Genomic DNA, 9,746 nt, shown 5'->3' with positions numbered 1-9,746 from the left:
CAATCATGGAACAAAAACCTCATTGCCCCATTTAACCTTCCAACCCCAAAAGCTCTATGGACCGCTAATCCAGCGCACAAAAGCTGGCCTGCCGCTGTTTTGTTCTTTCAAGGCTGGGCGCAGCGTTGAACGATAGCTGGTCGACTCTGGAACGTCCCAGCCGCATGCCCGGTGCGGGGGCGTAGGGGGGGCTCCGATGTTTATTTAGCGGGCTGCTGGCTCGGCTAGGGGCCTCCGGGAGCGGGCTGTGCGCGCTGGCTCGCAGAGGAACCATGTACCGGCGCAGCTACATCTTCCAGACCCGCAAGGAGCAATATGAGCGCGCCGAGGAGCCGCCGCGCCCCGCCGAGTCGGACAGCCTGACGGAGGGCTGGGCGGGCGCGCCAAGCCTGGCGGCGCTGCAGGGACTCGGCGAGCGCGTGGCCGCCCACGTCCAGCGGGCCCGGGCGCTAGAGCAGCGCCACGCTGTCCTACGGAGGCAGTTGGACGCCTTCCAGCGCCTGGGCGAGCTGACCGGCCCCGAGGATGCTCTCGCCCGCCACGTGGAGGGCAACCGCCAGCGCGCCCGGGACCTGGCGGCCGAGCGCACCCGGCTGGAGCGCCAGGGCGCAGAGGCTCAGCGCGCGCTGGACGAATTCCGGAGCAAGTAGGCGCCCGCCATAAACTGGGGTGGGGGGATGTTTGGGGTGGGGTGTTGGCGGGGTGGGGGAGGGACATACAGAGGCAGCGGGAGTCTGGGAGCAGGCGGGTGGGAGGGCGGTCTCCGGTCCCCGCAGAGGGCACGCCATGGTGCGTTTCCCTAAAATAGGACTAGCTTCCATTTTATTGGCACTTCACAGTTTACATGAGATGGTATCATTTACTTTTTAAAATTGAGATATAATTTACATGCGATAAAATGCACAGATCTTTAGTGCATAGTTCAGTGACTTTGACATGTATATACCCACGCAACTACTAAAGCAAGATATTTCCTCTGCCCCAGAAAATTCCCTTCTAATCTTTCTCAATCTTTGGTACCGCCTTTCCAGTCCCCCAGATCACAGGCTCCCAGCGTTTTGATTTGTCACCATAGATTAATATTGCCTATTCTTGAATTATGTTATAAATGCTATTTAATCCTCACAGCCTCATCCTGTTATAGAAGGCACTGCACCCATTTTACAGATGAGGAGACTGAGGTTCAAAAGTGTAGAGATTTGGGGCAAGGTCAATCAGCAGGTGAATTGCTGCCCTGGGACTGGAATTCAAGTCTTTTTTTTCTTCTTCTTCTTTTTTTGGCCACCTCGAGGCATATGGAATTCAAGTCTTGAGCATGCTAAGACTAATGGCCTTCACTGCATCCCAGCTGACACCTGGAAATTGTTTCGATCTGTGTCTTTTAGGTTCTTGCCACTCAAAGTGATCCATGGACCCCCAACTTTGCCATCACCCAGGAGCTTGTTAAAAATGGAGGCTTTTGGGCCTACCCCAGGGCTCTTGAATCGGACTCTTACATTTTAACAAGATCCCCAGGTGATTTGTAGTTTAAGAACTTAAACATCGAAGTTTCAGAAGCCCTGGTTCTGGGCCTGGTCTTTCTTTTTGACAGACTGACTAATGTGTTAACATGATCTGAAGAGCTATTTGAAGAGAAAGATGTTCAGTAATTTGTCAGCATCTTTTTGAGTTATGAATGGGTGTTCATTTTGACTCAGGTGGACACTTCAGGGAATTTACTCTCTGATACTCCAGCAGATGTCGAAAGGCGTGACCATAGGGATATGCACTGCATCATGATCTGTTATAGCGAAGGCCTGGGACCAGCCTAAATGCCTGCTAGTGGAAGTCAGATTATAAAATTGTGCTTCATCCGTGCATTGGGATACCATGCAGTTGTGAAAAAAAAAAAGAGTAGGAGTTTCCATTGGGGCTCAGTGGTTAAGAACCTGACATAGTGTCTGTGAGGATGCTGGTTCGGTCCCTGGCCTCACTCAGTGGGTTAAGAATATGGAGTTGCCCCAAGCTATGGTGTGGATCGCAGATGTGGGTCAGATCTGACTTTGCTGTGGCTATGGGCGTAAGCTGGCAGCTGCAGCTCTGAGTTGACCCCTAGCCTGGAAACTTCCATATCCTGCAGGTGCAGTGGTAAAAAGAAAAAAAAGAGTAGTGTGTTATTATCATTTATTTTAAAAAGCAGAGGAGGAGTTCCCTGGTGGCTCAGTAGGTTAAGGACCTAGTGTCACTCACTGGTGTGGTTCTAGTTAACTGCAGTGGTGTAGTTTTATCCCTGGCCTGCGAAATCCCGTATTCCTGTGTGTGCTGCCAAAATATATAAAATAAAGTAAAATAAAATAATAAAATATTAATTATATATAATAATTAATAATGTATATAATAATAAAATAAAAGTAGAGATTTTTTGCTTACACAAGGAAAAAGAGGACACAAGCACACACAGAAACCTAATGACACTGGTTACCTATTGGAATAAAGGAGTAGGAGCAGAGGCGGAAGGGAGAATTTTTTATTGTCTTTTTAGCGCTACACCTGCAACATACAGAGGTTCCCAGGCTAGGGGTTGAATCAGAGCTGTAGCTGCTGACCTACCACAGCCACGCAATGGCAGTTCTGAGCCACGTCTGTGACCCACACCGAAACTCACTGCAACACCAGATTCTTAACCCACTGAGCTAGGCCAGAGATCGAACCTGCTTTCTCATGGATACTAGTCAGATTCGTTTCCACTGAGCCACAATGGGAACTTTGAGAATTTTAACTTAACATCTTTTTATGTCATTCCACTTTATGAATTCACTTCTATATTCACTTCTAAGAATGTATGAATGTATCATGAAGTCTTATCATGAATTCTTTATAATGAAATCACTTGCCTTTAATATCTAGAATTACAGCACGAAAATCATTTTAATATGTTTATCAAATATGTTTCTAAGCAATAGAAATTCTTGGATGTTTCTAGCAGGGAAACACAATGAGAAAATCAGATTTTGTTAACAGTTTTATTCTTCAAGCTAATTAACCATTAAAAAAATAATTTCTGGCTCCATTAGAGAGACACAGAAAAGAGATTGATGAAATGGAACATTCTAGTGTGAAACCTAAAACTTGTGCAAGTATGTTTTGCTTACTGGTTATAGCTGAGCTTCTTGGGTAACTCTAGAACTGGGAACACTTAGAACAGTGCTTAATGGTTCTTCTCTGAGGCCAGGACTTTTAATTCTGGGGCAAGATTTTCCAGCACCTCTCACAGTGTAAAGTTCTTGACTTGAACCCATGGCATGGGTGTACAGGGTCACAGAAAGCGATGCTTTGTGGGTTGAGCTAAATGCTAATTAGGATTAGTTTCAACTACAAATAAACTCCGAAGTGATATTGGCTTATCCAAAACAGAATTTTGTTTCTTTCTTGTGTAAAGTCTGGACTAACAGTTTAGTATGGCACCCTACAGTATTCAAGGGCCAGAAGGTTCTTCATGGCCTTCAAGAAGGTGGCATCTGGCATCTGTGTTTCAGGGGCAGAGTGGAGGAAGAGAGGCTGAAGGACACATCTATACCATCTCTTACCAAAGATATCTCAGACTTATGCTTAACATCCTATTGGTCAGGATTTGGTCACACGGCCACACTGAGCTGCAAGGAAAGCTGGGAAATGTAGTCTCCCTTCTAGGCAGCCCTATGGCCACCAAACATGAAGGGCTCTAACTCCTGGAAGAAGGTTAGAATGGATTTTGGAGCAACTTATAGGGAATGAAGTGGGGAAGTCATTTAGGAAGGGATCCTCTCTTTTTCTTCAGGGAATGGAATTCCTCCTGGGGGAAATTTGTTCTGTGTAGAATGATTTCAAGATCTGTTTCCTTGATTGCTACCATTTTTTAGAAGTCAAGGGAAGAAGCTGACTAGAAGAAAAAAATACACTTGCTTCTAGTATCTTGGGCATGTTTAAGTTTGGGGGGATGTCCCTGCTCTGTGCAGGCAGCATGATGTGGCTTTCAGGACAGTTTTGTTTTCAGACTCACATTTGACTCCTAACTCCACCCCTGTCTGTGTTTGGAGTCCTCTAGAAGCTGAGCCTGAGAAGGTATCCTATTTGGGAGGTGGCCTCAGGGCACACCAGTTGGGGAGTGAGGAAGTGAGGCAGGAAGGGAGGGACCATCACTGAGTGCATCATTCGACAAGTTACCATTGTGGTCCCTGGAGCCCACCTGCGGGGTGGGGCACCACACCTCAGTTGTTCTAGCTGAGAGCGAGGGAGCTGGGGTATATGCATCCCCTCACCCTATCAGAGCTTGTGGGCTGCTCCCAGGGGCCCTGACTCTCTGACCCATCCAGCCTTCCCTGCCCACCAGACCCCACGAGGCCTTTGATGGGCAGGGCGATGCTGCAGAGATGCAGGTGAAGCACTTGGAACACCTGCTGTGGCCTCAGGCCAGTTTCTCAACCTCGGTTTCCTCATCTTTCACCTGGGTAACAATAACTGCTCTCTTCCAGGATATTGTGAGGATTAAATGGCGTAATCCAGAAAAGCTGACACATGTCCATAAATATAATAGTGTAGGATATCCAGACAAGATCAGGTTAATGGTGTTTGATGTAGATTGTCAGGGCAGCCTCCTAATCTCTGTGTTGCTGCTGCACTTGGGTTACAGGTGTGCCAAGATCAGATTCTCTCATCCTTGGGTGGCTGGGGGTGGTGCCAGGGGCTTGGGCTGGGCCTCTGGGCTGGGTGACTCCTGCTCTGTTTAATCCTCCTGGTCATCCCATGTACGGAGCTCATGGTGGCACTTCCTGACTGTGCCTTGATGTGGGGAAGGTTGGGGGCAGTGGGCTCCGAACTGTGGCATCAGCTCCTGCTTTCCTTAAAGAGAGGGCGTGGGACTCACCTCAGGTTAAGTAAAATGTTGCTTATGTGGCCAACATGTACCAGATCATGGAAGCTGCCCAACTCTCCCCTGTGTGTCCCCTTTGCAGGTATGAAAATGAGTGTGAGTGTCAACTGCTGCTAAAAGAGATGCTCGAACGGCTTAACAAGGTGAGCGGAGCCAGTCCTTGGATTTGGGTAGATTCATGACAGAACTGAGCTTAATGGCTGAATGGTGTTTCCCATACCTCTCTGTGTGCTTTTAGAATTCCTGTATTTTTTTTCCTGTCACTCTCCTTGACTTGGTCATTTCAGCTAAATCTTTGTGAGTGAATTCACACCCCCCCCCAACACTGACATACACACACTGACACACACACACCGACCCATATATACACTGACACACACACACTGACCCATATACACACAGACACAAATACGCACACACACTCTTCTACCATAAGCTACATGATCTCGTGAGAGAGCCCTAGATGGTAAGGCTTATTGGCTTGCTCAGCTCTCCAGATGTGCCAGCATTGGGGCATTGGGCGTCGTTTGCACCAAATTTAGGAGAGAACTTGCTCCTGGCAGTGGTTATTTGGATGCAATGCCACTTATCCTGTTGTCTAAGGGTCATGAGCTTGCTCCTTCACAGGCAAAGTCTCAGGAGGGCAGGGGATAAAATTTCCTTTTCCCCGCAAGCTCCTCACTCTGGAAGTAGGGATAGTCACCCCGAGGAAGGCACAGGATCCTTGGCTTCCTGCTGCACACCTTGTTGCTGAGGTTGTGTGGAGCTGTTCTTTGCAGGAGCATTTCCTTCTTTGGAACCTCCATCACCATCCTACTGGTTGGATTTTCTTCTGTAGCCAGGAAATAGCAGAATAATCCTCGACTGCCAAATAGCAGAATAATCCTGGACCACAGAGGTTGGGCAAAACCAGGGATGGCAAACAGCTGTAAACATTATCCTTTTCTGGTCATTTCAGAGCTTAAATGTCAGAGGGGAAGGACCAGTGGGGACTGGTTAATTGAAGGGTTGCTTATTCAGGATACCTGGCTGCCTTCTACCTTCACCCCTTCCCACCCATAACCTCATCAGAATTGCTGATAAAACCTGGCACCCTTCCCTGCTGTTCCCAGATGTGGCCTTAAGATTCTTCTCTACATGGTTGCCCTATGATCCAGCAACCCCACTCCTGGAACCTAATCCAGACAAAACTGTAATTCAAAAAGATACATGCACCCCTATGTTCACTGCAGCACTATTCACAATAGCCAAGACATGGAAACAACCTAAATGTCCATCAACAGATGGAATACTACTCAGCCATAAAAAAGAATGAAATAATGCCATTTGCAGCAACGTGGATGCAGCTAGAGATCATCATACTAAGAAAGTCAGTCACAGAAAGACAAATACCATATGATATCCCTTATCTGTGGAATTTAAAATATGACACAAATGGAAGTTCTCGTCATTGCACAGCGGAAACGAATCTGACTAGGAACCATAAGGTTGCGGGTTTGGTTCCTGGCCTTGCTCAGTGGGTTAAGGATCTGGCGTTGTGGTGAGCTGTGGTATAGGTAGCAGACACAGCTCGGATCTGGCATTGTTGTGGCTGTGACATAGGCTGGCGGCTATAGCTCCGATTAGACTCCTAGCATGGGAACCTCCATATGCCACGGGTGTGGCCCTAAAAAGACAGAAAGACAAAATAAAATAAAATAAAATATGGCACAAATGAACTTATCTATGAAACAGACTCTTTGACATAGAGAACAGACTTGTGTTTGCTAAGGGGGAAGGGGGTGGGGGAGGGATGCGTTGGGAGTTCGGGGTTAACAAATGCAAACCATTATATATAGAGTGGATAAACAACAGGGTCCTACTGCATAGTACAGGGAACTATATCCAATATACTGTAATGGGAAAGAATATGAAAAAGAATGCATATATATATATATATATATATATATATATATGCATGTGTATCTATGTAACTGAGTCCCTTTGCTATATAGCAGACATTCACACAACATTGTAAATCAACTATACTTCAATAAAATACATTAAAAAGATTCTTCTCCGTATGGAACTCCAGGCAGTGTCTTCAGACAGTCAGGGTTAGCTCAAGATTAGCTCAAGTTTAACTCAGAGTGTTTGCCATTCCCTGACTTTGTCCAGCCTTTGTTGTCTAGGCTTATTCTGCCAGCTGGTGAGAAAATCAGAACTACACACTAGGGATACTGAAGTTTGCTTTGTGTGCGTTGTATGCTGTATGATACTTCTGTGCCCTTCTCTGTGTGAGCATATAAGATATTGTCCAAATCGGGACGCTGCATGAAGGAGGTGCTGTCGGTAATTATGCAGCTCGATTGATAAGAAACTGAACTGTCTCAGACCAACTGGGACAGAGGGCAGCCCAGAGGTGAGCACAGAGATGGTGGTGAGTGTCTGCTTCAGGGGTGCCCTAAGCACACAAGCTCTGTGATTGGCTGTGCACGGAGTTAGGTTGCCAGGAAACAAGGCTGTTTGGAAATCTGAGTTGGATATGGGTCTTATTAGGATCTGGCATCACTCAGCTGTTCAGCTGACGCTTGTAGCTCATCCCCATGCTGTTTTCAGTGGCAGTCCCAGGCTGCCAGGTGGGGCCACCATCTCGTCCACCGGCTGAGGCCTTTGGGAACATGGGACCCTGACCCCTCTCACTTAGGGGCCAATTCAGTCCCTCCCCAACACCACTTGGTTCTGCGTTGTGACTTGGCTCACACGGTGCCATCTTGGGCATTTCCCAAGGGAGGCAGAGAAAGAACTTAGTCCTTCTTTCGACCCTTGGTGGCAAGTGACACTGGATTTAAAAACAAGCTCCAACAGGAGTTCCCATCGTGGCTCAGTGGTAATGATCCCGACTGGTATCCATGAGGACATGGGATCCCTGGCCTCGCTCAGTGGGTTAAGGATCCACTGTTGTCGTGAGCTGTGATGTAGGTCACAGATGCGGCTTGGATCCGAGTTGCTGTGGCTGTGGTGTAGGCTGGCAGCTGTAGATCCAATTGGACTCCTAACCTAGGAACCTCCATATGCTGTGAATTCAGCCCTAAAAAGACAAAAAAATAAAACAAAGCAAAACATAAAAGCAAACAAGCACCAACAACATTGTAAATCATTAAAAAAACCAGTAATGTAAAAAAAAAAGAAAGGAAAAGACATTTTATTTATTTAAAAACAAAACACACACACAAGCTCCAACCTTCTGTTGTTTTTCTCTTCTTACAACAGCAATGTATATATGTATATTCCCAGTAGGAAAATAAGACAGTAGAGAGAAAATGAAGAATGAGGGACAGCTTCCCACGTCTCACCACTGTCACACTGTGATGCAGAGTGTGGACAGTTGAGGTATCAGTCCCCTTGAGAGTGTTGGGAAGGTGCCAGGGAAAGGTGCTCCCAAGAACGTGGGCGAGGACTAGCCCAGGCCATTGGCATGGCTATTCCCTGGGTCCAGGGAAAGGCTTGTCCCCACGAGAGCCACGCAGCCTGGAAAGGAGGGCAGCCTATGGATAGGATGTGTCTCACTACTGCGCAGAATCTGTGAGGCTTTGGGTGCGTGGCTTCATCCCTCTGAGCCCCAGCTTCTTCATCTGGAAAATGGGAACAATGCTAGTTCCTACCACTATAGGAGCGGGTGTGGGTCTGCGTGCTAGTGCGAGTGAAATGACATGCTGATGCATGTGGCTTGTCTGTTCCAGTTGTTATTACAGATCACTTGATCTGTTTTCTCCGGGTGCCTGACCCCGGTGGAGTGGGAGGTGACTTTAGTGGTGCATGAAGGAACAGCTCTTTAATGACTGTGAATTTATTTTTATGATTACCTTTTCTCTACAGCAGGTGACATAAAAAAGTTTCTTTTGGAGTTCCTGTCATGGCTCAGTGCGTTAAGAACCCAAGTATCCATGAGGATTGGAGTTCGATCCCTGGCCTCGATCAGTGGATTAAGGATCTGGCATTGTCGCGAGCTGTGGTATAGGTCGAAGATGCAGCTTGGATTTGGCGTTGCTATGGCTGTGGTGTAGGCTGGCAGCTGTGGCTCCAATTTGACCCCTAGCCTGGGAACGTCTATGTGCCACAGGTGTGGCCCTAGAAAGAAAAAAAAAAGTTTCTCTTTAAATATACGTTAATAAACATGAATCAGTTTGAAAAAGGGTGATTAATAGTAGATTTTGGATATAGCAGAAATCATGAAGACAGGATGCAAATACAGTGAATTGGAGGGGTCCCTGCATGACCTCATGGGAGCCTTAGAACAGCCTTATGGATTTTGATTTTGTTTTTTTTTTTTTGCCACACCTGCGGCATGTGGAAGTTCTAGGGCCAGGGATCCAATCCTTACCACAGCAGTGAACTGAGCCACAGCAGTGACAATGCCAGATCCTTAACCTGCTGAGCTACCAGGGAACTCTGAATTTTGACATTTTTTTAAATGCCCAGATTGGCCAAGTACAACTAATCCTAACCCCTGGTGAGGCTGAATGACTTGAGCCCCACAGCCTGTCTGTGGTGGGTGTGGGCAGGAGCAAGGGCTTCTGTTTCTGTGGCTCCTTCTTTTCCTCCCAAGGACTGTCAGGGAATCTCAGGAGACAGACACAAAGCCAGAGTCTCTGAGTATAGATGGTCCCTTTGCACTTGATGCTGGTGCTCCACCCACCCCCACCCCCCACCCCCCAACCCCACTCCAGGCCACCCTTGAGGTCACACAGACACGCTGAGCACACTGGCAGCTCCCTGCATCTGTCCAGCTGTGGGGATGTTTGTGATCAAAGAGGCACCGTCCAGAAGTGTGTGCATCAGCACTCCAGGAGTGACCTCAGCCACTGAGGAACAGGGG

At 47.4% G+C, this 9,746-nt stretch overlaps 1 protein-coding gene across 2 annotated transcripts in view; it reads left to right on the top strand.

The window, feature by feature from the left end:
• Positions 1-227: 227 nt before the first annotated feature.
• The window catches only part of BFSP1 (beaded filament structural protein 1), a 32,910-nt gene continuing 23,391 nt past the window's right edge, over positions 228-9,746 (top strand). For both annotated transcript variants that reach the window (XM_013985099.3, XM_085004527.1), the window contains exons 1-2: positions 228-646; positions 4,971-5,031. In XM_013985099.3, coding sequence (XP_013840553.3) covers positions 273-646; positions 4,971-5,031 — 435 coding nt within the window. In that variant the 5' untranslated portion in view covers positions 228-272. The remainder of the gene's footprint in view (positions 647-4,970; positions 5,032-9,746) is intronic.

This window comes from Sus scrofa, chromosome 17, assembly GCF_054392235.1.
Source record: "Sus scrofa isolate SSC_HxYL_T2T_F1_AM1 chromosome 17, Sscrofa_HxYL_maternal_Yorkshire_Landrace_v2.0, whole genome shotgun sequence".
Lineage (NCBI taxonomy): Eukaryota > Metazoa > Chordata > Mammalia > Artiodactyla > Suidae > Sus > Sus scrofa.
Note: the sequence above shows the minus strand (reverse complement) of the source record. Positions and strands in the feature narration are given on the sequence as shown.